Source organism: Eutrigla gurnardus (assembly GCF_963514095.1).
Source record: "Eutrigla gurnardus genome assembly, chromosome: 6".
NCBI lineage: Eukaryota > Metazoa > Chordata > Actinopteri > Perciformes > Triglidae > Eutrigla > Eutrigla gurnardus.
Genome location: NC_139920.1, coordinates 6,300,950 through 6,328,194, shown reverse-complemented (window position 1 = coordinate 6,328,194; position 27,245 = coordinate 6,300,950). Strand labels below are relative to the sequence as shown.

At 43.6% G+C, this 27,245-nt stretch overlaps 1 protein-coding gene across 7 annotated transcripts in view; it reads left to right on the top strand.

Annotated features, from left to right (window-relative positions):
* The window catches only part of pde4dip (phosphodiesterase 4D interacting protein), a 93,004-nt gene that overhangs the window by 33,214 nt on the left and 32,545 nt on the right, over positions 1-27,245 (top strand). For 3 of the 7 annotated variants that reach the window (XM_084011534.1, XM_084011533.1, XM_084011532.1), the window contains exon 1: positions 24,271-26,509. In XM_084011534.1, coding sequence (XP_083867660.1) covers positions 25,241-26,509 — 1,269 coding nt within the window. In that variant the 5' untranslated portion in view covers positions 24,271-25,240. Of the gene's footprint in view, positions 1-12,746; positions 12,858-14,993; positions 15,071-18,805; positions 18,930-19,059; positions 19,224-20,630; positions 20,746-21,220; positions 21,245-24,268; positions 26,510-27,245 lie in introns of those variants that run through there. The other 4 variants (XM_084011536.1, XM_084011535.1, XM_084011530.1 and 1 more) reach the window with 3 other exon arrangements.

Sequence of the window (27,245 nt, the reverse complement as noted above, 5' to 3'; positions counted from 1 at the left end):
TGAATGACGGTGCGATGGTTGGATGAAAGAGAGATGGATGCAGTGCTGTAAAAGAGTGTTAGATCTGCATCCAGGAAATGTTGTTTGTTGGCTCAGACTTGTCTGCCTCTCACTGTGGCAAAACAGAGCAATTAATACTCAGCTAGCGAGGTGAGATGTCTGCCAGAGAAGGAATGTTCCTACGTCTCACACACTCACACACATGGAGACACATAATATCCCTGGAAATCCCTTCATTCCATAAATGTGGACATTGACGCAGACTGCACTGACCCGTGTTGTAGTGACAAGGTTTCGTCCTTGGCAGCCAGCATCCTCATCCTCATCAGTAGCAGCAGCAGCAGCTGTGTTTGAGCCCCAGGAGCTGCCTCAGTCCAGGCCCTGCTCGTCTCTCCCCTCCCTCCCTCTCTGGGAGTATCACACTGCATCATCCACCCGAGCTCCGGGCTACGGGCCATCGCTCACAGCCTGCGCTCACTTCCCGGGGTCAGGTATCTCAGACAGCCTGGGTCAGGAGGGGAAGTGGTGCTGGAACATCTGATCCTGATCCAATGAGCGCACTCCTGCAGTCGCTTTCAGCCTTTTAAAATCTGCCGTCCTGTAAAATTGGACCTGTCCAGCTTGGGTTCCACCTGGCAGAGAGTGATCTTTGTGTATCTAGTGCAACACTCTGTGTGATATGAAATACAGTCTTTGAAGCGATGGATGGGCCCTGTTGTTGATTAGCCCCAGAAGGCCTTTCAGTCATGCAGCAGGGATAAATGACCCACAGTGCTCTGAATCAGATACTGTATTTATGACTCCATGTTCCCCACAAAATACATGACATCAGATGTGGTTTAAACTGAAATAGACCGTTAACTCACACACAGTATGGTAGCTGTAACCTTTGAGCCTGTGACTGCTTGGTCAAGAATAGAAAACTGTGGTTTCTACTGGAGGGACGGACATGGCCAAGCCAAGGCCTCGTCGGATTTATTTTATACAACTCTCCATTCTACAGCTGAGCGGTGCAACCACAGTTTCACAGAAACAGCTGATTTGTGACCATAGCATAGACTTTTCAAAGCCCTGAAGTAAATATAGGAAAGGCTCTGACTGCAGCTAATGTGGATTTTTTTTCTGATTTGATTTTGTCTGTTTTCTTTACCATTATTTAATTAAGAAAAATCAAACACAAAAACATTTATCTTAGATAATGTCAACACAGAAAATCTCTGTAGAAAACACAGCCTGGCACCAGAGCTCCTAAATTGCATGATTTTTCTCAGTAATTAGTCAGTTTCCTCAAGCTTGAGACATAATCAAACCAAAGCGTTTAAGGTGGGATGTAGTTATCATAGCAACCATAGGAACTATGGTAGAAACAAAATAGTTCCTGCATGAAACTACTCATAACAAGGTCTGTGGATATTCTTGCGTAGCCAGGTCATGACTTCTGGAACAATGTATTGGTTTGTCGTTTTGAACACCACAAGTGAGTGCATGTCATATTATATTGGGGAGAAATTATGTTGGTTGGACGGATACGTCAGTCTCTACTGATTCAATTTTTCTCTGAAAAAAAGTTGGATTTTATTTTGGTGTCTTGACCAAAAAGGTACCAAATGGGCTCTGGGATTAAGAAATGTCAAACAATCCCCAGACGTAATGATTTTGTCCAGTCCAGACAGTTCGATGATGTTGTTAAACAAACATGATTTACAGTTTGCTAGCAAGAGCTATGCCACAAGAGTATATATGATTAAAGGTTAGATGATGAAATATGGGACTGAGGATGGATGAATGAGGGCAAAGGGAAGAGTCTGGGTCAGATGTAATGGATGCTGAGGAGAGTCGTTGTGGGGGAATCGTGTGGGAAAGGCGAGGGTAAGAGAGGGTATGAAACGAAACAGCGGCAGAAGAGTTAGACCTGGTATAATAATGTTTGACATGTGATTAGAGGTGTTTTTAGCCGTGGACCTGCTCCCTAACCTCAGTTACTGCAACTTAAGATTCAAAGCAGAAATCTGGTTTACCACAGGACATGTAGCAACAAAATGAAGACTTTTACAGACTGACATGTTCCCTAAAACCTTTCTGCTGCAGAACCTTGAAGAGCAAAAAAAGGGTTTGCTTGTTTTTTATGTCTGCTGCGCTCTCCAAAAAATTGTTTTAATGTGATTTCATTCAGGACCCCATGTCAGTCGAAATGATTTGCCTTCAGGCTTTGGGTTCATATACATGAACAGTGCTTTTGATCCTGCATTATAACGGCGCTCGTTCATGAATAATAATCCACTTCCAGCGCAGGCCTCGCTCCGCAGCCACATTCTGCATCTGAGCGTCTGGAGTCAGTGTGTTTCTGTGTGCTGTTAAAGAGATTCAGATCCTGTTTTGCTTCATGCCTCTTGTTCTGCTGGCATCATTAAAGCAAAACAATGGCGCTCAGAGTTAATAACCATGGAAACGCAGAGAGCTGCAGCTAAACACAGAGGCCAAGCCAGGGGGGTTTTCAGCCGCACGATCGACTCGCCACCGCAGGCTGCATGCAACACACTCGCTCTGACCTCGTCTTGATGTGCAACACTTGGTTTAATCCACGCTATGCACATTAAGAGATGTACATTATGCTTTTGCACAGCATCAAACCCATTTTAAAGGGTGACAGAATAAGTAGAGTCTGTAAACAAACTTGATATGGAAGCTAAGACGTTGCATAGTCTGGTATGTTTTGTTTTTGTTGTTTTTTTACATTTAAGTTGACATACGGGCTGGACGAGGCATTGAATGGCCTCAATACCCAAACTCTCCATCAATCAATATGGTTCCATGCCAGAAAACCCTGATGGTAGGCTGGCACTGAGTCTCTAAGACTCCCCACCAATAGACCCTCCACTGCCACTTCCTTCACACCGCACCATCCATCACTCACATCCAGCTGCTGCCACCACATCTGGGAATGATTTTTTTTTTATCAAAACCAAAAAGTGAGAGGATGCAAATGAAATCTACGTTCAGATCTCCTCCCCCGCCCCCTGTAATGTCTTCTGTCTCCAACAGTTGTGGCACACCGAGATCTGTCAAAGTCTCCGGAGTTCCCATTTAGAAGTGAAAACTGCTTATTATGCTCAGATTTATTTTGTTGCCCTGTGGTTTGAACTAACTGAGCATTCTGTGGGGGTGCGACATGCACATTGTTGATTTGACTGTTGTGAGGTGAAAGTATGTGAGCTACAGATGGGAGATGAGCTTTCTTTAAATCATCGAGCATAAATGTATGGTAAATGTTTGCTATTTAAAACAGCTGTTTTAAATGTATTCCTTCTTGTATTGTTAATGTTCCCTTCACTATTGTAAAGTCACTAATGAAGTTTGATTAGCAATACTGTTCACTGTTATTATCACCATCAGGAGATTGTGTATTTGGTTGTGTGTGTGTGTGTGTGTGTGTGTGTGTGCGTGTGTGTTTGTGTGTGTGTGTGTGTGTGTGAGTGTGTGTGTGTGTGTGTGTGTGTGTGTGTGTGTGTGTGTGTGTGTGAGAGAGAGAGAGAGAGAAATAGAGAGAGTGTGTGTGGGGGTTTTTCTGTCCACGGCTGATCTCACGTACTGCTGGACCCATCAGTTTTATATTTTTATGACTATATGCTTAATGACCTGTCATGCTTGCAGTGATTCACACTTTTTGAAAACACATTTTATTGAAAACATATTTTGCTGTTTTATAGCATCATTGACTGCTGACTCTCCTCTTAAGAGCAAACAAGTGACCAACAACTGCTTCAGTTTGGACTCTTGTTTGGGCTACGGATTTTCCCACTCTTGACACACGTGTTCCAAAATGTGGAAAACTAGATGCACTGTGGTTTTAAATCATGACTAGTCAAATAATGTACTGGCTGAAAGACTGAGAGGAAGAACTGTAGATAAAAGTTTTGTCTCATCCCTGGCACATTCTGAATATTTCATATGAAGAATAAACTGAGCACATCTCTGTGCACTTTAGTACGTAGCACCTTATTTCAAGTTGATACTTTATCATTGTGTCGATATTGTCTGAGAAATGTTGCGTTGTGCATTTAAATTTGTTAAAACTCAAAAAAGATCTTTACTAAAGTGAAAATTGATTGCATGCATGTATGTAACTATCACCTTTCAAATGACAAGCTGAACCAACAGAGCACATCTCATGTCAGCTAGTTAGCTATTAGCTGCCGGTGGTTCCAGAGTTTGTTTGGCTAACAAAGCGAACAGACAACAGGGCTAACCGGCTAACTCAGACAGGGCTAACAGAGCTAACACAGCTCACTCAGACAGGGCTAACAGAGCTAACAGGGCTAACACAGCTAACTCAGACAGGGCTAACAGAGCTAACACAGCTCACTCAGACAGGGCTAATACAGCTAACAGGGCTAACACAGCTAACTCAGACAGGGCTAACAGAGCTAACACAGCTCACTCAGACAGGGCTAATACAGCTAACAGGGCTAACGCAGCTAACTCAGACAGGGCTAACACAGTTAACTCAGACAGGGCTAACAGAGCTAACAGCTAATGGAACTAAACACCCAGCAGGACACAGTCAATATGAAGAGTTACACAGGTTACTACAGGTTAGCTACACGGAGCCGATGCAGACAGACTACAATGGTAGCGTATCTGTTGTGTGTGATGTGCGCATGAAAAACGAGCCAATAATTAAGACTATACACTAGTGGTGGACGTTGCAGACACACCAGGAGGAGACCTGCACTCTACTGAGTGCACTTTTGAAATCTATTTATATCTTAATTTATATTCTACATTGTAAAGTTAGGCCTAGATTATTTTCTTGCTTCCCGCTGTAACCTCGCATAAAGTTTGTTTGCCGTCGGCAATGATGTTAACCATGTAGTTGATTACATGACTTAGTATTTTGGTCGGGCCCTCTCGCCCTTCAGCAGGCTGTGTTTTGGAGACAACCAGGCTTTACATTTTCTGATTAATACATTTTCCTCATAATCTCAAACTCCGAGCTGTGTTTTCTCTGAACGTCAGCCCAACTGTTTTGTCCATCATTATGCCTTGTGGTGTGAGGAGAAGTGACTATTCACTGGAAAATAAAATGGATATAAATATAGTTCCATCTCAGAAAAATAAATCTGGTTATTTCAAACACTTGTTAATAGTTGCTCAATGTATTAAGTTTTTGCTAACAGCGTGAGAACAGTAGCACGTGGTCGTCTCTCCCTCGTGAATCTATTTTAAGGTTGAAGTGTAACGTAATCTGTTGCGTCGAGTGTGATTTTATTATGAACATTTGTAATGAATATCAGTTATAGGGATCCAGTTTGTGTGTGGTCGGACTTAATGTGGTTCACAGTCTCTGCGCCATAGCCTACTCACTAATAACAGCAGTGTGACCTCTCAAGTCTGCAACCAGCTGTCTGGGTGATGTAATGCTGTTTCAAATCATCACACTCCATCGTATTGTTTTAAATATAGAAGGAACTGGTCTGTGTTGTATTTGCAGTTTTGTTAATGGCGAAAACATACGTTCTTTTTCTCCAAACGTTCAATCTAATGTCAAAGTGTTTGGCTGAAAAGTCTCATATTGGTTGAACCGTATCAGTCATCTCGCTCCTCATTTTCACTTGTCGCAATAGTTTCCATTAAAATGTAATTATTGGTTCAGTCTCGCTGCACCCAAGTGGCCAAAAACGAAATCAGTCATTGCAGGTTTGAGGTGTTGAGACTGAATACAAGGGCTGTGTCCGAAATCACTCGGTGAGTTTACCATGATGTAGTGTCCGAATGTGTAGTGAGAATTATTTTACCCTATAGTGGACTCAAATTACTCCACAATTCATCTTGAAGTATAGTTAGAATAGTTTACAACCGATGGTCACTTACCAAGCATTATATACCATCATGCAATGCATTATAATTACCGACCAGACAAATCCATGAGTTGTTTAGTAATTTTAGTTTTTGGAAGTAGAGCATCATTATACAAACGATCAAAAAGTTCTTTGTATTTATTAATTGATTTGGGAAATACCCTTATTGCCTCCACATTGACAACGGCAGCGTGTACCGCTACTTTTCGTTCTTATCTTTCACAATAAAAGCATGAAACATATAAGTGCTATCACTGCTTACCAGAGGGAATTGACTTCACTCACAGCATTTCGTTCAGAGGCAACTCAAAAAAATAGAAATGATCGGTAATCAGTATTTATTATAGATGGTCCACCAGCTGCCGTTTTCATTGTGCAGCAGTGTTGTAACCTACAACACAGAGAAAATGACCCGAGTGGTGTCTGGAGGTGTTTTTTCTAATTGCTGATGAGCTCACTATAGAGAACTCCCTCGATACTGAGTGAGTGATTTCGGATATAACCAAAGTTATTGGTTACTTTGTGCGTGCAAATTTGACCTTTTGAGCAGCTTTGTTGCTGTGGACCTGAACCTGATTTTCTTTGACTGACATGTTGTTATTAAGGTTAAACAAACAAAGTTACCAGTTACTCTCAGCTAGCACAAGAGTTTCCTTTGGTAGTGTTGGTAGGGATGATGGCACCAGAATGCCACCTCCCCTTAACCACAAACACATCTTTTAACGTACTGATTACACAAATAGGACAGAATGTTTGGACAAGCAAAGCTATCTCTTTCCTCCTTAGTCTTTATGCTAAGCTAGGCTATCCACATCCTGACTCCAGCTCCGTGCTTACACAGACATGAGCTGCAGGTAAAAACGCTGAACTACAATATTAAGGCACCACATCAATGAAAATGATTTCACCTGATGGTGAATGCAATAAACCACGCTGCAGGTTTTATCTAGATTCGCTACAGTGAGTCTCCATTCTTGCTGTCCACGATTTTTAATGAGCTCCTGAGGGTATTTTTAGTGGCCCTCTTGATGATTTAATTAGGTTTACAAATTCTAATTTTCAACCACCATGTCTACCGTGGACCGTGGCAGCACAATAAACACAATCAGACATTCCCCTCGCAGAATTGCATTAGGGGTTTGGCACCGCCAGAGAGCAGGGCTGGAAAATGTCGAGCTAGCTGGCATCAAGGGGCTCTTGTTACCGGTAAAGGGGGGAAAACTCCCAGTGCTCTGCCAATCCAAAGCACACACACACACGCACACACACACACACACACAGACACACAGTCACACACACACACACAGTCACAGGCAAACTCCCAATTACACTCCTATTCCTGTGGAGATGGTTTTTGAAACCTCTGTCGACACAAAGATGAAGCAGAGGGTTAGGGGTTGCCATGGCAAAAAAACACCCTTCAGTGGCGCTTGCAAATGACAGGAGTGAGAGAGGCGACAGCGGAAAAATATCTGAGGGTCGTCCCGAGTTGTACCAATATATTTCAGGTCTTAACCTTTCTTATTCTAATAACCGGGTCCGAGTTTGTTCCCGAAGAATAAAACGACTCAGTGGGGTAGAAGTTTGGGCATCGCGAGCCTGGAAAAATGTTCTAATGCTTCTTTTCCCTCCTGCTCTCACATTGGATTATCCAACACTGGAAAAGTCCTGCAGAACGGGGTGATTTCATTTCACGGGCACGTTGTGTAATAAATTAAATCTCTTCTCTCTGAATGTGACCTCTGGATGGTCGCCGTCTCTTCTCCAACGCTCGTCGACTCCACACTGGTCTTGGGTTTTAAGTGCAGGTGTGTGTGTGCATGTGTGTGTGTGTGTGTGTGTGTGTGTGTGTGTGTAGTTCAATCATTGATCACGACAACCCAGAAATCACATCTGGTTTCATTTTTGTGTCCGAATTATTGTGGTTTAGTGTTTTCAAACTTTTTATTTAAAATTGAGATTGATATAAAGTTGTCATCAGCAATATATCTGTGTGTCCGTCTCACCTCTTGGTTATTGGTTATTGACAAATGGCTCTGGGTAATGTGTTGAGGAGGCGGCCAGCGTTCGCGGGCTCTCTGAGGGCGTTTTGAGTGTGTCTGTTAGACGTGGACCTCTGGATGTGGCCAAAAGTATGTGGACGGCCGAATGTTGCAGCTCATATTTGGCGTAACCAGTTCATCCCAAAACGGTGTTGAATGGGGTTGAGGTCACATGATTGTTTACATTTAAAAGTCACTTGAGATTGCTGACAAATGAGGAACTACACTCACAGTTTACACATTTGTAAATAACGACCTGTGGGGGTGCACCCATGGGTGCAGCATGATAATGATTCCCATGTTGGTGTAAGGAAAAACAATTATATAATCCAACAACAACAGTGCTCATCCAATCAATGAACTGACAGAAAAGTGTCAACATTTGTCATGAGTGATGATCATAAAAGAGAAATGTCAAACTTTTTAAATCCAGCTTCTCAGAGAGGATGAATTGTTTTTCTTTGTTTTATATGATTGTATAAAAGAAACATTTGAAGGCGTCACAGGTTTTGGGAAATTGTGTGACAGTTTTATTACAATTAATTGATAAAGTAAAAATATTTAAAGATGTATATATGATTTCAAATGATTATAAATGAAATAGAACAACAACAACAACTTACATTTTCTTCACCACAAATGAATGGCTTTTTATCTTAATTAATTCGCTGACAGCTTCTCTTCTCATTACGCATGAATAATATAAAATATTAAATAAATGATTAAAGAGTAGATCAACACTAGGGCTAAGTTATGATTTATATTCACTTTATTATACTATCATTGTATTATGCTTCTTTTAAATTTTTTGTGACAACAGTTATTTGTGTTCCAAAAAAAAGGGCTAAATGCATTTTTCTGAATTTGTGAAGTGGGTGTCGCTGAAACATGATGTTCAATGTTTATGTTTTTGTGTGACACAAGGCTTCACAAAGTGCTGATGTTACACCCAAACCCAGGTTTTTACTGTGTAAAGGTTCCAGTGTAGCCGTTATTATTGGATCCAAAATCCACGCTTTTCACACTCCTGTTCCCATATGAGCCATCATTTATTTGTTCAGAATCCAGTAGAAGGCTTAAATTGCTTAAATCCGTAACACGATGATGGGACTAAATCAAATGTAAGGAAAATGACGGCTACTGTTGATGTGGGCCCTACGAGAAACAGATGTGTGGTTATTTTACGCAGATGATAATTTTGTGGTCTATATCAGTGTCACGGAGTAAAGGAGGGATTTGAAAAGAAACACTAAGAAATTAGTGTTAAATATAACAGACAAGGGAAATGTCCACAAAGCATATATTAGTAACAAACGGCGTCAGGGCTCTTTGTGATCAGGGGTCCATGTCGGTTTGAATCCAGCCAGGAGTGTGTGTGTGTGTGTGTGTGTGTGTGTGTGTGTGTGTGTGTGTGTGTGTGTGTGTGTGTGTGTGTGTGTGTGTGTGTGTTTGTGCTCTTTTCTTCTTTGCATCTTGTGTCAAGCTATTACACACACACACACACACACTGCCTGCAGAGTGTGTGTGCAGAATGTGACTGCAGCATGTGTCCCTGCGTTCAGCTGTGTGTGGTGTGTCGTGGTGATCTGCCGTCAGTCAGTCTGGTCCTGTGTGCCAGCGCGTCGACGCTCCCGCATGTGTGATCAGCAACGTCTCACCACTTCAGCATTCCTCGGTGACGGCTGCTGGGCAGCTTCTGGAAATAGCCTCTGGATAGCGCTGCTGTTCCCTCTAGCATCAGCAGAGATGTTGGGACTCTCCAGGCTCAGGTGGAGCATTAGCGCCTCCCTGTGGTCACACACTGAGTCGACTCATGTTTACAAACAAGGATCATACTTTAGACTAGTGTTTATGCTGCAAGGAGAAGGTCGTAAATTCTTATTTCATCAGGAAGGTTGTCAAGTGAGCTGACCTGGAAGAGGTTTGTAGCGTTTACAAGTTTGAATCCGTAAAGGGCCTTTTTCTTCTTTTTCCTTTAGCTCATTTACGCATTAAGTCTTTGTCATTTTCATGTGACAAGAAGTCTAGACGTTTGGGTTCAAACAAGCCAAAATTAGTTGAAAAGTGAAAGGTTTTCAGACATCTATAAAACATTGTTTTGTCAGTATTTCAAAGGCTATATTTCCGTGTGCAGTAAGAATCAACTTTATAATGAAAAAGAGGCATTTAAGTGCTGTGGAGACACATTTTTGGACAAATGTCTAAAAAAACCTTCACTTTACAGTCAAAGTCAGTCCAATTTAAACATCTAAACATCGTTGACCTGCAAATCCCCACATCAAAATGTACCTTCAGCATGAAACCAAAGAGACATCCCACAGTTCCCTGCTCTGGGAATGTGAGTCCCAGTGCAGATGCACGCTTCATCATGTTGTGGTTGTCTTCTCTGGGTTCTCCATGAATTCTCCATCCCATCTTTCCTCGACCGTATTACATTTCCCATCAAGGTCGAAGGAAGGTGGTGAAAAGGAGAAGTTTTGGGGACCTTTTGAATTCTTAACCTCTTCAGTCTCCATGTTTCCCTCTAATTGTGTATTAGTGTTGCTTCCAGCAGCTGTCAGTCACATTCAGCCCAGTGAGGCTTCTCTTCAGCCAGTACAAGGAATCTGCTCACCAGTTGTCCTCTATAGGCCTCCATCTTATCGTATAATTAGATCATGCTTTCTGTTGATGAACCTGTCAGGTTTTTCACTGGCTGTAATACTTTCCCCCATTACTGTTTTGTATTTTAAAATCTTTAAATTACACAAAAGAACAAGTGGAAGTTCTCCACAGATCTTTTTTAAAGAACTTCCAAATCCGTCACAAGAAGATTTCATGTGTCGCCGCTCTATGTTTAAGGTCTGGTAAAGTATAGGCAACTAAAACTACTTGGTTAAGATTAAGAGAAAGTGATGGTCATGGTCAAAAGGAAGCGGCGGTTGGTGAGAGACGGGGTGGGAACAGCTGTTTGCAGTTCCCCACAAGGTTTTGTGGCGGCGTAACACCACACTTCATCTTCCTTTGATTTTAGGAGAGGTCGTTTTTGTAGAGAAATGTGGATACAGGTTATTTTAAGTGTTTGAACAAGTGACTAACGTTCAAGTCGGCCGTCGTGATTAAACAAAGGTCAAGTTGAAGAAACTCACACAGTGATCCAGTCTCCCACACGTTCACACGTCAGAATGTTAAGAGCTCAGCACTGCTACACATTATCAACACACACACACAAACAAACAAACACACACACACAGTCGTGTTTACATGACTTTTGGGGGCATTGCATTGACTTACATTCATTTCCTTGAGACTTACCTGAACCAGAACCGCTACCAGCCTATTTCTGACCCTTACTCTCATTTTAACTTAAACCTAACCTTACCCTAATCTTAACTTAAACCTAACCTTACTCTAACCTTAATTTAAACCTAACCGTACTCTCATCTTAACTTAAACCTAACCTTACCCTAATCTTAACTTAAACCTAACCTTACTCTAACCTTAATTTAAACCTAACCTTACTCTAATCTTAATTTAAACCTAACCGTACTCTCATCTTAACTTAAACCTAACCTTACCCTAATCTTAACTTAAACCTAACCTTACTCTAACCTTAATTTAAACCTAACCGTACTCTCATCTTAACTTAAACCTAACCTTACCCTAATCTTAATTTAAACCTAACCTTACTCTAATCTTAATTTAAACCTAACCTTACTCTAATCTTAACTTAAACCTAACCTTACTCTAATCTTAATTTAAACCTAACCTTGCTCTAATCTTAATTTAAACCTAACTTTACTCTAATCTCAATTTAAACCTAACCTTACTCTAATCTTAATTTAAACCTAACCTTACTCTAATCTTAACTTAAACCTAACCATACTCTAATCTTAATTTAAACCTAACCTTACTCTAATCTCAATTTAAACCTAACCTTACTCTCATCTTAACTTAAACCTAACCTTACTCTCATTTTAACTTAAACCTAACCTTACTCTAATCTTAATTTAAACCTAACCTTACTCTAATCTTAACTCAAACCTAACCTTGCTCTAATCTTAACTTAAACCTAACCTTACTCTAATCTCAATTTAAACCTAACCTTACTCTAATCTTAATTTAAACCTAACCTTACTCTAATCTTAACTTAAACCTAACCGTACTCTAATCTTAACTTAAACCTAACCTTACTCTAATCTCAATTTAAACCTAACCTTACTCTCATCTTAACTTAAACCTAACCTTACTCTCATTTTAACTTAAACCTAACCGTACTCTAATCTTAAACAACTCAAACCTTCACCCTAAAATGTAATGATTGGTGTCAAAAAAGGTGAGTCCCCACAATGTGAGGGAACCCCCCCCCCCCCCCCCCCCACACACACACACACACACACACACACACACACACACACACATACATACACACACACAAACATACACCACACACACACACACACACACTCCTGCCTCAGATTCTTGGCATGACCTCCTTGTGGTAAAAAAGGAAACATTCCCTCGCCCCCCCTCCCGCCTCCCATAATACCCTGCTGCCTGCCCGGGTGCCATCCCAGACCCTCCTGTAACAAATCCAGACTGAGAGGAGCTCGTGTCCACTTTATGTTGGGACACCACGACTCTGTTCTTGTTCCGGCCTGTTGATGTGTGACAGCAGGACAGAGCAGATCTGAGTCCTGTTTCGTCAGGACCGTTTGATTCTTCAGGCAGAGGCTGTTGTTTCTCTTCAGCCCTGTCTTTACACGTACTATGCGGTGCTGAATGGGGGGCTGCAATGCCCCCTACGAAAGAGACACCCGTCATCATGTCTAACACTGGTTTCCACGGTTGCCGCACTATCTCACAGCACCTGAACGACCTGAAGAAGGAGAACTTCAGCTTGAAGCTCAGGATCTACTTCCTGGAGGAGAAGATCCAGCAGAAGTTCGAGGAGAGCGGCGATGGCGTGCACAAGAGGGTGAGTGAGACTATGAGTCTGTGAATGAACGCACTAATGATGCATGCAAGGAATGATTCACAACCACTATGTCTGCATGCACTTGATGCATTCCTGTAGTAGTGTCAGTCAGCCATGTTGTTTCCAGAGCTGCAGGTTGGTGTTAGACTGCAGGTCTCAGGCTCTTCTGCAACAGTGAACTACTGTGACACAAATATGACTGAATGTTTGTTTGATGGAAGTTTTGCAGCATCAAAGAACAAGATGATGGTGAGCCGGTTTGAATGTGTTACAGTTGAGACGAAGAGAGGAGAGTCTAGCTCATAAGCTCTGCCTGCTCAGATACATTCAGAATATCCACAGAGGTCGAAGCTGTGGCAAACCGGATCCATATAGTTGATCTATAAGCCATCTCTGGCAGCTGTTCTCCTGCGTGTACTGTGAGCAGCGAATCATGAGAACATGTCTTCCCATTTTACAGCTGACGGGATCTTATGTTTCAAAACTCTGAGTGTGCTTTTAATGGGCTTTATCAAAGAAAAGCCAGCTGTGTGAAAGCTCTTCCGTTTGCACACCTGTGCTTTGTTGCCAGTATGATCTCATTGTGAGCTGCTTTGACCCGGAGGAGCCTGTAAACAGTGCTCGATGGTGTTTTCTTGCAGAAGGAAACATGGTAATTCATGCCATAAAACCTGGATTTCATCCTCTTTTTTTAAACTGGCATTTCTACGTGGAAATGTTGTCTTAAACGCAGTGTTTTGCTGATTTTGGACAGATGAAGGGCACAAACAGGCAGTAGTGCATATAAAACTGCCCCTGCAGTAACTGTCGGATGCTATAGACCCAATGACCCACATTATGTGAGGCTGAGAACCCTCAGGCCCGACGTCCGCATGCATGCGTACACACTGTGCATGCACTCCACTGGTTTAGTTTCATGTGCGCCCCCCTCACATCTATACGGTAGAAGCATCAGAGTGTCAGTAATCGGACCTGCTGCACTCGGACGAGACATTCACAGCAGGAACTGAAATGTGAGTCCAGATTGATATAGAAAATAAATAAATCACCGCCGCAGGCAGATAACCTGCACACCGACGGCCAGTTCAGTCCAGTTTGTTGCTGCATTCAGAGCCAAGAGTTAAAAGCGGAGGTGTTGCTGGGTGGAGGGGGGGGGGGGGTAGTGTATACACACTGACGGATACAGCAGGTGCTCGTATCCCGACCAGCTATTTATAGTCAAACAGAGCGCCCCGAAACAGGTCAGCACGTGCAGCTTGGGAAGCTCGTCCTTCGTCTCTCTGTGGTCCTCAGCAGAACTCCATGTGAAAAATCCTGCTTTTCATCTGCTGGATGGATGAATTAGATAACATTGGAGATATGTTGGCTTTGGTTTGGCGTATCAACAATGAACGACATGTCAGAATATTATGCCACGTACTGTATATCATGATGTCTTGAGGTCATCGTTCATGTTTAAAGTATATTTGCAGCCAGCGTGACCCAAAGCTTGACAATATGAGCTAAAATCGACATCCTAATTAATTGCTACAGTTGTTTTGATAAATGAAAGTGGTGCTATGGAGAGATTCTGTGTCTGGTTGTTGTAGCTGGAATCGGTTTAACTACGGTAGCTTATTTGTTTGGTTTCATGTCACTCCATGAATTCCATTTATTGCTCTGGTGTCACTCACGATCTAAACTTATATCAATGGCTATACCAATGGCTTTTCTGACAATGTAGCATTGGTACTGTTGCTATGGCAACATGCAGTTTAAACTATTCTGCACATGGACTAAGACGTATGACTAAATTGTTGACTGGAACGTTATTTAGGTGCAATGACATCCCTAATTCCCTAAAACAGAAAGTAGTATTCTCTGTGGCCCTGGTATGAATAAATATGATACCAATATTGTTAAATTAGCTATATCTGGATATATGAATAGTATATCAATATTGATATATCTAGACATTTTTCCACAGTCATAAATACTACACTTGAATACATGTTTCTAAATGAGACTGAGTGACTGATCCCTGAATCTACTCCATACTGGATCTGTAATCCTGTTTTAAATCAACAAATCCAACTGAGGCAATGCATTATTGACTCTTCTTATCTTTTTTCTTCGTTTAATTCATCTCTTCTCCAGAACATCGAGTTGAAGGTTGAAGTGGAGAGTCTGAAAAAGGAGCTGGAGGAGAAACAACAATTTCTGGACAAAGCTCTGTGAGTATTCATCATCGTCTTCTTCTTCTTCTTCTTCTTCTTCTTCTTCTTCTTCTTCTTCTTCTTCTTCTTCTTCTTCTTCTTCTTCTTCTAGAGAGTGTTATATTGAGAATCCCCAGGCCTTGAACCCTCCAAAGTATCCAGCTAATCACTCACCGTTAGTATATTACATCTCTCGGACAGACTCTCACAGATTTGTTGAAACACCTTAAGGGAAAGTACAAAAACACTCTTTTCATTGCTAGTTTTAGTTTATTTCCCATGAGCCCATCAGTGCATCAGAGCCGGGGCACCCACGGGACCCGACGGCCTCTCATCACACGCGAGCCCGCTGGCCTGTAGACTCACCTAGCTATCACAACACACACTAAGCTCTGAGGAATGCCATGACCGGACTCGGCACTGGAACGGGATGAAGTGGCTCTGTGTTCTGGGACGGAGGACGGAGAGGGGGTGAGGGATCCACGGTGGGTTTGTTTTGAGGGGAGAGGGTGTCGAGAGTGTGGAGTAGGGAGAGTAAAAGGGCAGAGGTGTCCTGCCGCTCGTTGTGTTGCGGAGTCGGGAACTATTTGAGCTGCAGCACCTGTTTGTGAGGCAGCTGTCTGTCTGCCTTGGACTCCTCTGCAGACTCACTCTCCACACAGCACGATCACATCGAGTCTGCAAAACACAAGATATGCTCAACAACTCTTTCATGGAGCGTTGCTCCAACAGTGTTTAAGTATGGAACAATGTAGTTGAGTTAAAGATCGTGCTCATTTTTAGGATCATACTTGTATTTTGGGTTTCAGCTAGAAAATGTGAAAATCCCAGTCGGCAACATTTTTTTGATCATATTCACTGAAGCCGACACTACGCTGCGATAGAACAACATAGATCAAACGGTTTTAGAAAAAAAGTGCTCCTCTACATGCAGGTAGAGCCTGTTGTTTGTTTTGCAAAGATCCGACAGCGACCGGATCATCCTGTCCAATCAGCACGCAGGGCTGTGTTCGTGCACACAGAGCCCCTCTTCCCTCGGGTCATACCACTATCACAGGGGGGGGGGGAGGGAAGTAGCAACAATCTTCCAATTCCTCGGTTAAAAACCGAAACGAGGAGGTCCAAAACAACCAAGGAGAAGAAAACACCGGTGGAAAAGAAGGAAAAAAAGAAGGATTGCGACGGTGCCCGTGATAAAACCAGCGTCAACATCGGACCCACGTTTCAAAGGTGGCGTGATCTAAGGGATTTCAAAGGGCACGGAGTCGAGGGGGAGGAGCTCGGTGGTCGTGGGGGAGGAGCATGAGAGTTTTAAAATCTGACAGAGTGCCCTCGATCCGCCGGACTTGCCGACTGGGACTTTAACATACGTTAATGTTCGAAACCACATTTTTTCTCTGATTAAGACGGCTTACAAAAAGTGTCTGGGATGTCTTATTTCATAGGTTTCAGGCTGGGATGCACAAATGTATGTGAATCAGCACTGAATGGAACTTAAGCATGAAAATAGCCTTGGATGTATCAGACCTGACTAATAGAACGTAGTTCCAGTGAAAACTGTCCATGACTAATTCTCCTGAGTAGCCAGGGTATCTGGATAGAGATGGTGCTGTTGAAGATGTAATTGTTGGACGTATTGAATACTTTACACTGATAAAAAGATGCATTTGAGGTACGGCGGGAAAGAAGAATGGCGACTCCACAGATCGTATCAAGCCGTGGACGTGGTCTTTTAAGAAACATACATTTTGAAAGCAAGTTAGTTTTGTCTTCAACACATGGAAAAATCCTGTCGGTTACCATTCTTTGATGACCTTCTTGGTAGATGGTTGTAGGAGAAACACCATTAGCTCAGTTACAGTGTTATAAGGCAGTATCGGCTGTAATTTGTTCCATCAGTCAAAACAATGAAAAGCCTTTGAGCAGAGTGAATGTTGGAGTGGAGTTTGGGGTCAGTGCTGAGGCTCTCTGTGCCCTGCTGTTTCATAAATAAACTCTTTGGCCACAGTTTATCATTAGAGCTATTAACAGAGGCTGACTGATAGATGTGGGGAGGAAAGCTGAGTGTGACCTTCTGGCTGGTGGAGTTGCTGAGTGGTGGAGCAGTGACAGACTGGCTCTCAGAGAGATTTCCCCCTGGAGTCCATGTTGCCTTCCCCCTGGAGGCCGAGTTCACTCTGTTTATGTCTTTTGTTGTTAACCTCCACCGAGCGAGAAGGGTCTGTTTTCTGTTCTGTCTCTGTTAGCAGGGCGTCTCAACGATCATCCGACAGATTCCAATTAAATAATAGTGGAAAGTTCATAAATAAGGCAGGAAACAGGTCGGTAGTTGTCAATGTGGGTCCAATCCAGCAGCAAGGTGTTTTATAAAGCCGGGGTTTCTATAGGGGTGGGCCGACGCAACCTGAAATACAGCATGACACACTTTGGTTTAGACAACAACAGTTTGTTCGGTTTAGCATAAAATAATTTAGGTCAAGATATGTACATTAATGTAGGTACTGTACGTAAATTAAGGTACATTATGTGACGTAGGTTAAGAACTGTACGTAAGTGAACTGACATTTGTAATTAACATAAGTCAACGTTGACTTTGTTTGACACGGGACAAGAACAACTGTCTGCTGGGTCAAAGTCCTGTGCTTGTTGGACCCATCCATTTACCCTGACCTCCTCTCTGTGCGAATTTGTCACTTTTTACACCGTCTCACCTGACTTCCTCCTTTGTTCTGTCATAATCACCCGAGGTCACCAGGTAACAGTAAATGTGAATATGGGTTATGAGTTCGGGCGATCTAAATAAGCTGCTTGTACAACTGACATGTGGGCTTGTTTATTGGGGAAGACAGTCGTGATTTTTAGACACATATTGCACAAATTCCATCTATTTTTCACCAATTGTGGTTAATTTCATACTTGGCTGAAGAGACTAAATGTAATGTGTTTAAAGGTACTTTAATGTAACCAAGGATTGACTATTTTATGATTTTTTTTAATGGTTGCCAGATTCTTGAGGATGTGGCCATTTCCCCACACTGAGCAATCCTGCCAAATATAATCCCATTTCCCCACACCAACATGATAGATGGTTGTAACTTGGTGGTCAGTCTGCCTCAATGAACATTCTGCATCATTTATTCCTAAACAAAGCCTGAATGTCTGCAAACAGGAGGAAGATATTCTTCAAAAATTACAGCATTGTTTTTGGGGAAAATTCTGCATTATCAGCAAAACAAACTCATTGTTGATGCCAGTTTCCAAACGTGTGTTAGCCATTTGTTTTATTTAAAGCATACGGGTGACTCAGCACTAACTCAAGAATAACATCCTATGAAGCTCAGATTGCTTCATGCACTGATATGTAACTGACCGAGCAGTGTCAGGTTTGTGGAGTAGAGGCAGGATACATGCAGGACACTACACTATGACCCTTGAGTCTTTTGGGACTCCTGTTAATGACCCCTGACCTTTATGACCAGGCATGAATAAATCATGAGTGTTTGTCATCTACTAGGAAAAAGAAGCCCATAAAATGAACCCATCTGACTCTGAAGTCATTTGTTTTTATTGCATGCTTTTATTATTCACTGACTTCAGGGTCTCTTCAACCACCTAAACATTTATTTGAAGACATTTCATGAATAATCAAGATAAATCCTCTCACCGGAAATATTGTCATGCTTCTAGACAAGATGTTATGTCCATAAAGAAGGAAATAAGAAATACTTGTTGTCTGAAACAACAAACCCGTAGGTCAACGGCAGAGAGCCTGTCCAATCAGAATGAAGCAGAGCTGCAGCGTCGCCTGGCGGAGCGGCAGGAGGAGATCGTCCACATGCAGGAGATCCTTGAAACCAAAGTTCAGCTGCTACAAGAGGTACAGACACACACATACAGGATCCATGGACTAACTGAGAACTCCAATTGTAATAAATGACATTCACTGACAGACAAAACCATCGGCATGTTTGCACTGATTTGATCTTTTTCCTCGTGTCTGCGTTCAGGAAGCCTCGCTGGCGCGAGGTGAGGCTGAGCAGATGGCCTCGCTGGCAGCCTCTGAGGCCCAGCGCTGCCTGGCTCTGGAGAGAGAGATGGTGGAGCGGATGGAGGAGGAGAGTGGAGGTTCAGGTGGATGGCTCAGCCAGCAAGCCCTGACCGACAAAGACAGGTGACTTTGACCTCCCATTAAAAACCTCCAGGCAGTCGTTAAGTCAAACCAAAAATGAAGTTTCATAAATGCGTTTCATATCAGCCTTGTTTCACGCTTGCAGATACACGCAGTATATATTGTGAAACGATTGGTTAGGTTAAGGCAACAAAACTACTTGGTTAAAGGACGACTCCAGCCTCTCCCATGCTGACCAACATTGCTTTATTTTTAGATGGTTTGTTTGTTAACTTTTCATCCATAATCAATAAAAGTTTCAGCTGCAAAAGTTTGCCAAGGTTCGTTAAAACACACCTCGGTTCGTTAAAACACACCTCGTTAAATTCCTCCTTCTAGCTCAAATTCAGTTCTTGTAAGGAACTATTTTTCCAGGCGTAATAACATTCAGCACTCTTGGCTCTGTTGTGACTGAAAGCTCAGAGGGCGGAGCCAAACTTTAAAGATCCAAAAATCCAAATTGCCGATGGCAAAAATGCTGAACTCGAACCAATGGGTGACGTCACCATGACTACCCTCACTCCTTATACACAGTCTATTGTTGTGGAAAGTGTCTGCCCGTCACTGTTGATATCGGCAGGGGTGTAGAGGGGGGCTTTAGTAGCAGGCCCCTGGATATCAGTGCTATTCACAGCGCTGGTGACACTGATACTGCTGCTGACGCTGGTATCGACCGGTCAAACCGTCTCAGGCCTGGAACAAAGAGCACAGCTCTGGCCTACATACTGTAACTGAGTCCGATCACATCTCTGAACTACACTGCAGCTGAGCTGGAAAGAGGACTAAAAGATTATACTCAAGGAAAAGTACTTTAATGATGAAATCATTGATGAACATTAAATACAAATACAATTACCAGTCCAAAAATGTACTCAAGTAAATCTACTGAAAGTGAGTGCAAAAAGGACCAGGAGATAGAAATATGTGTTTTTAATTAAAGGAAAATCTTTGCAAAGTTCCCTAACCCTCATTCCAAAGTCACTCATCACTTAAATACTCTAATTTCCCAGCTTGGGATCAATAAAGTATATCTATCTAAATACAGTTTAAAGATCAACTTCAGATGGACCATTTTGTTCCTTTCGTTTTGATTAAGGCCTACATTGTTTTTACTCGGATAGGTTCATTGATGACTCTAAATTGCCCGTAGGTGTGAGTGTGAGTGTGAATGGTTGTTTGTCTCTACATGTCGGCCCTGTGATAGACTGGCGTCCTGTCCAGGGTGAACCCTGCCTTCGCCCAATGACAGCTGGGATAGGCTCCAGCCCCCCCCCCCCCCCCCCCCCCCCCCCCCGCGACCCTGAATACAGGATAAGCGGTAGACGATGGATGGATGGATGGATGTTTTTACTCAGTAACAGATTAACAGTCATAACAGTGATTTAAACACTCTCTCTCTCTCTCTCTCAGGGTGATCGAGGAGTTGACACAGCAGAAACATTCGCTGGGTGTCCTGGTCGAGGAGCTCGAGGTCAAAGTTCACAATCGTTCCTCTCCTCTCAAGAAGAAAGAACGTGAATCGGAGGTATTTTTGCCTCGTTCGTCTGCAAAACTCTCTACATACGCTGAGTTACCTCAAACACACGTGTTCACACATCAGAATGCTTTCTAATGACAACTCGGCGTGTTTTTAGTGTTTTTAGTAAATCACACATTAAGAATGAAGCTTAAACACCCTGGTTAGATCCAGGCTCTGAACGGGAGTCAGTCATGTTGCCTCCTCTGCTTCCTGCTATCTTTGTGTTCTGGCTCAAGCCCCAGACAGACAGACAGACAGACAGGCAGACAGACAGGCTGACTGAGATATCATAACTGTTTTCATATCCACATGTGGGTCAGTGGAGCTTTGGCAGACAGACGAGCTGCAGAGCAGCCTGAAGATGAAAGCATGTGCATGTTGTGGCTGACTCTCCCTACAGGGTTATGTTTTCAATCGAGCAGATGTAATGACAGTATATTTTAGATCCTGTGTAACATACATGTACTTCTTTCCCCCACAGAGTGGAGTCCAGGCACACATGCAGGTAGGAACAGACGTCGGCTCCACACTGTGTGAATGAGATGTGTAACACATGAGTCATTTAGCTGGTGAACGGCACTTCATGAGGCGAAACATGGAGGAGAGTCAGTTATTCCTCCCTTCAGATCATGGAGCTGCAGCTCCAGCTAGTGGTGTCTGATCTGCACTGCATTTGTTGCTGAGCTGCACAGTGTTGATTTGTCCTTCCAGTTTGGGACACTTTCTACTTTTCCTCCACATTCCTTGTGGAAGTATTGTGTTTGCATTTACCTCACACGTGTGCTCATGAGACAAACTCCAGGTTATGAGTCGTAGCTGGAAATGATGTATTAATAACCAGCTGACTTTCATCTGTCATCCTTGAGAATGCTTTGCTGGTAAAATATTAAGTTAAGTAAATGTTAAATACAGGACTTTAAATTGTAAATTGTGAATTCTAGCTCTTTATACAACATAAACATATTTATTTTATACATTCAAGCACAAAACTGAAATTTAACAAAAGAAAAAGAAGATCTTAAGACTATATTTTGACACAGAGATTTAAAGAAGGGCCTCAAAATCGAGTAATAATATACTAACCATTAGCCTACTTTAAAATCCAAACTTAGCCGTCGACACAGAGGGCTCGGAGCTGTGGGGGCAGCTGGAGTCGTGGGTGCTCTGCCCTCACACCACCCCCTCTGACATCGCCTCACGTGTCTCTCAGGTCGCTCACATCACTTCTGCTCATTAAGGCTCCGTTTCCTCGCTGACGCCAGCTCCAATTATCATCAGCTCGCTGTGCGCTGCTGCTGCACACAGAGACGGCCTCACGAGGCGCTGCAGCGTGTTTACTTGGCACACCAACAAGTGAGACGTTTGAGAGGAGAAAACGAGCAGAGACACCTCCTCTGTCTGCGTGGACGTTAATCCTCTGCTGTCACACTCTGGTATTTCTACCGCTGAGGGAAAATAAACAGCGGGCGCAGTCCGTCAGCAGCGTTTGGCACCCGTCTCTGATTAGGATTAATTGATTTTTGATTGCGTGCCTCATTCCAGCCGATCAGTGTTTTGGTGTCGTGTCTCCAGAGGCTTGCAGGGTGACAAATGTAGACACAGTCGGGGCCAGAAGAGAGTCAGGGAGTCCTGCGGTGGTCCACACACACACACACACACACACACACACACACACACACACACACACACACACACACACACACACAGGAAAACAAATCACAGTTGTATGAACAGCACTTCAGTCAGGCTGCGATAATGAAAGACGGATGAAGATCTGGGAGTCTGTGGGGAAACGATCCTGAAAGTGTCTGTTGAAAATGACATCAGCATTTAAGAGCAGTCTTTGCTTTCAGTCTGTAATATGCATGTGAAGGCCGGACCGAGCACCCGGGGGCCCCGGGGCAAGGCATGAACTCATTCCATGCTGACAATTCAGAGAATTTAATGGACCTGATGGAAAACACTCAGGCCTGGGTTTTTTCTGCCCACACCCTGCAAACAGGCGAACTGTTAGACTAACGAGAAAAGCTTTATGGAAATAAAGTATTTTGAATTAAACACGTTGTCACACAGTGTTGTGATATTGATGATCAGTTTTATTTAGGTCAGAATAAACAGCACAGTGAGCAGGGGTGACAAGTATCCAATATATGTATACATGAAATACATCAATACAATTAAAACAAACAAGTGTCCAGTGGAAGCCAAAAGCAATCATATTCCCATTCAGACCCCACAATAGAATTAAAAATGAAAACTAAATAAATCAAATAAAACACATAAAAGGGGGGAATTCAATTATGAGTAAAATTTAAAAAGGTTATTAGTCGAGTACATCTAAGGTCATTTAATATCCAATGATCAACTATGTTGCATCTTAAAGAAATATATAGTTATACAAATATGAATATGTAATTTGACAACTAATATTCAGACCTGATTTGTTTTTATATTTAATCACCTTAAAGGCATAACTTTTCACTCAAATGTCAACCTGGAGAGTTTGGTCGCTCCGTCATAAAACATGACAATGATTAAATTAATAATAACAATTGTTTACATCGGTGATGTGAACACAACAGTCAAACACATTTAGCTGTACACTTTTCATCCTGATCAAGTGAAAAAATCACTCAAAATGCCGTTGAAAATTAATTTGATTTTGTCTTTGATTAAGGGACATAATTACGTTAATTTAAATATATTTAATTGAGGAAAGGAAATATAGGTAATCTAATGTTGAAGGACTCCCAGATGTTTATTAAGAAGAGACTCAGCTCAGCGACCCCCCTGTTTCCGGTTATATGGTTCAGTCCAGGCTGGGACGTCTCACTCCTACACTGATGTGGGGAAACATAAAACTGCAACACAAAAATAATATCTAATACAGAAAAAGAAGGAGAAGACCTTATGAGTCATACTTGAATTATAATGTATTTACCGTCGTGTCTGTTTCAGACATGTTTGATCTGTTTTATTACAATAGTATAAAACGTCATGTCAGTATTACCAAACAAATATGTTAAAGTATCAAAATGTCTCACAATGCTTTAAGGCGTGGTGTCTGTTTTGCTAGTATATTATTGTATTTGTATTATTGATGTATCAATATTTAAGGGGGCAGCCTACTTGGTGGAACTAATGTTAATAGGCTAAATACTTGGATCATGTTTTATGAACTGGTCATATGTTTTCTATGTAGCCTAATATCTTAATCTGGAGTTCAGTGAGTATTTCTCTCAAATTAATGTAGATAAATGAGATTTAAAATATCTCTCTCTCTAATATGTAGTGTAGGCTAGTATAAAGTGGAAGTAAATGTTCTCTTCCCCGTTGTTACTGCTGAGTCACTGCAGCCTGCTGTGATATTCAACATGATATCCTCACTGAGGTAGTCTGTGGAGGATTCCCACAACTAAAGAACGGTGTAATTACATAGTGGACTACAACCAACGCCCATGTTTGCCGCACGGGACTATTTAAAGCTGCGGAGTGATACGTCTGCTCGAGCGTAGACGATCTTTGCTCGCTGTCAGCGGTGCCTCGTTGTCTCGTTATGAAAGCGGCTCGAGGTGTGACAGCCTCTGCCTCCATCCTCTGATGATGAAGCCGCGGCCGGTGAGGGGGGGCACGGATCGGGGACCGGGACCCACTCCGGTGAACCTTTAAACATCCAAACACAGCGACAGAGATCGGGCTTTTTTCCGTGTTCGTGTCGGACTGTAACGGGCCGAGCTCCGCCGGGAGATGCTGTCACGGAGAGAGAGAGTCATTTATTCAAAAGGAAGAGAAAGAGCGGTGACGTCTACCGGCACCGTCTCTACCCGCGGAGTCATCGAGGACTGAACGGCAGGAACAAAACCCGGGCCGGTCCAACAACATGTCTGCAGCGAACCAGCGAGGAAGTGAAAGTGAGCCAGAGATTCACCCACATCCGCTCTCTGGCTGAATGAACGCCGCTGATGACGTCACGTCAGCGTGATCCGACGAGACGTGGGATTCTGGATCAGGGGGAACCGGATGGATGCTCCAGTCTTCGTGATTCATTTAAGCTCTTCATGCAGACTTCCACTTCATCATCAGACCTCAGTTTGTGCTCAGAGATCCAGTTGATTACATTTGAATCCAGTGCACAGCAGTTACATGTCGGAGGCTTCAATTTGAGATTGGAAGTGAATTCTCGACCTTGGGAACAGGAGGAGACATCACCACAAGGCAGCTGGAGCTTTGAATCAGATCACATGATCTTCCTCTGCAGAGTCTGGAACACATAGGGACACAATGTAACTACGGTACATTTCAGAAGACACTGGAACAGGAAGTAGGACGTCTCAAGAGCGACTAAAACTTCTCTGTAAATGTTTTGTCATGAAAAGTAACTTTTAAGTGATTTGAATGGACTTTACTAAGTGTGGGTGAACAAGACCTCTGGACAGGTGGACCCCTGTGCAGTATCGAGGTCTCTGCTACACTAGTGGGTTCACGGCTGCAGGCCGCTGTGATGCTGGACGGGGTGAAGATGAAGGAGGCCTGCAGGATCTGCTCCCGCGAGCTCTGTGGCAACCAGCGCCGATGGATTTTCCACCCTGCGGCCAAGCTCAACCTGCAGGTGCTGCTGGCCCACGCCCTGGGTCACGAGCTGACCCGGGACGGCCGCGGCGAGTTCGCCTGCTCCAAGTGTGCCTTCATGCTGGACCGCATGTACCGCTTCGACACGGTCATCGCCCGCGTGGAGGCGCTGTCCCTGGAGCGCCTCCACAAGCTGCTGCTGGAGAAGGACCGGCTGAGGCAGTGTATCGGAGGCCTGTACCGGAAGAACAACGCAGAGGACGGGAGCGTGGCTCCGCCCGAGTCCATTGTGGGGGTCGTCGGGACTGACGTGGCGTCTGAAGACCCTCCTGTGGTGGATCTGTCAGCCCTGCAGGACGGAAGATACTCAGATATGATCCAGGATGATCTGACTTATTCTGTTTATGAATCCTGGGCTGATAAGGAGGACCCGGCCCTGGACCATCAAACCCATCACCACCACCACCACCAGTGCCCAGGAGCCGACCTCGTCTCTGGCCAGAAGCCGAGGCGGTGCCGGGGCTGTGCAGTGCTCCGTGTTGCTGATTCCGACTACGAGGCCGTGTGTAAGGTTCCTCGCCGGGTTGGGCGCAGGAGCACATCCTGTGGCCCATCCACCCGCTACTCAGTAGTCACTCCGGGGGTCGAAGACCCCGCCAGAACCTCTGCAGAGTCCGAGGTCACAGCTGTCACCTTTGAGTCCTCTTCCGCAGAGTTGGACACTGACAAGATTCTGTGTGACAGGACGAGTCCCAGCCCAGCGTCCTCTGTAGAGTCCCTCGACACCGCCGTGGACGTGAGCTGCCTTCCCGTGAACCTCAAAGAAAGAGAAGAACCAGAGGAGGCTCCAACCAGAAGGGGCACTCCATGGGACAAACCCCTAAGTGAGAGCTCCATCTCTGGGCTTGAGATGATGCTGAGCCTCCTGAGGGGCTGGGAGTACCGGCCAGTGAAGCCCCACAGGGGCAGCAAGCTCCCAGTTCTGGTCAAAGCCAAACTGGAGCAAGTCCTGTTGCTGAGCCTGTCCACCCCACTGCGGTCCCCCTGTGGGGGGGCAGCGGACTGTGAGCCGTACCCCCTCCGTCCTGTCCCGGAGCTGGTGACCCCCAGTCCCCAGCAGGAGCTGCAGGCGGAGCTGGCCGAGATGGAGGAGCAGTGGTTGGATGAATATGTTCAGTGCAGGCCGTTCCGCTTTCAGCAGGTAGATTAGTAGCCCCAATACCCGGAGGACACTATTTAGTTGCATTGTGGGAAATGTAGGATCCAGGTGTCATAAGTTTGAACCAGGGAGCAAAAGCCTTCTCAGCCTTTGCAGCTTCGATTTGGACCATTCTTTTATTCTTAATTATAAGTCATTCAACTTTTAGGAAGATGATGAAGTGGTAAATTGCCAGCATACAAATAATATATGTGTATATGAATAAATTCTTTTGAATTATATAAAGAAAAAACTATTGCACAAATAGTCTTATTTAATCACCTAATGCAGTGCTGGCTGATCTCATATTAGAGGTTTAGAATCGTTTTGTGAGCTGAGACTGTTTAACTGTAAAACACAACAGCCAGTGTTCTTTTGCAGTAATTTAATTATTTAATTATTATTACTGAGGAACATTAAGTCATTTAGATTCAGAGAGAAGTCCCAGGCTTTAATGGAATCTAAGAAGTACAGAAAAAAGCTAATCCGACAGTCTGATGAAGACTGATCCCAAATCCACGCCTCCCCCTGAGAAGGTCGACAGACTAATTCCCAGTTTGTGCGTCTGCCATCCAGACTGGATGTTCTGTCTTACTCATCTCCTTCATGGGCTGGCAAGGCTGGAAACAACACTCGCAGTCTTGATTACTCTCGCGGGGAGCATAAATACTCTTCCTCGCCTGTATCCTAGCAACACTTCCGTTGCCATGGAAACAGTCTCCAAGCGCTGCAGCAGTCA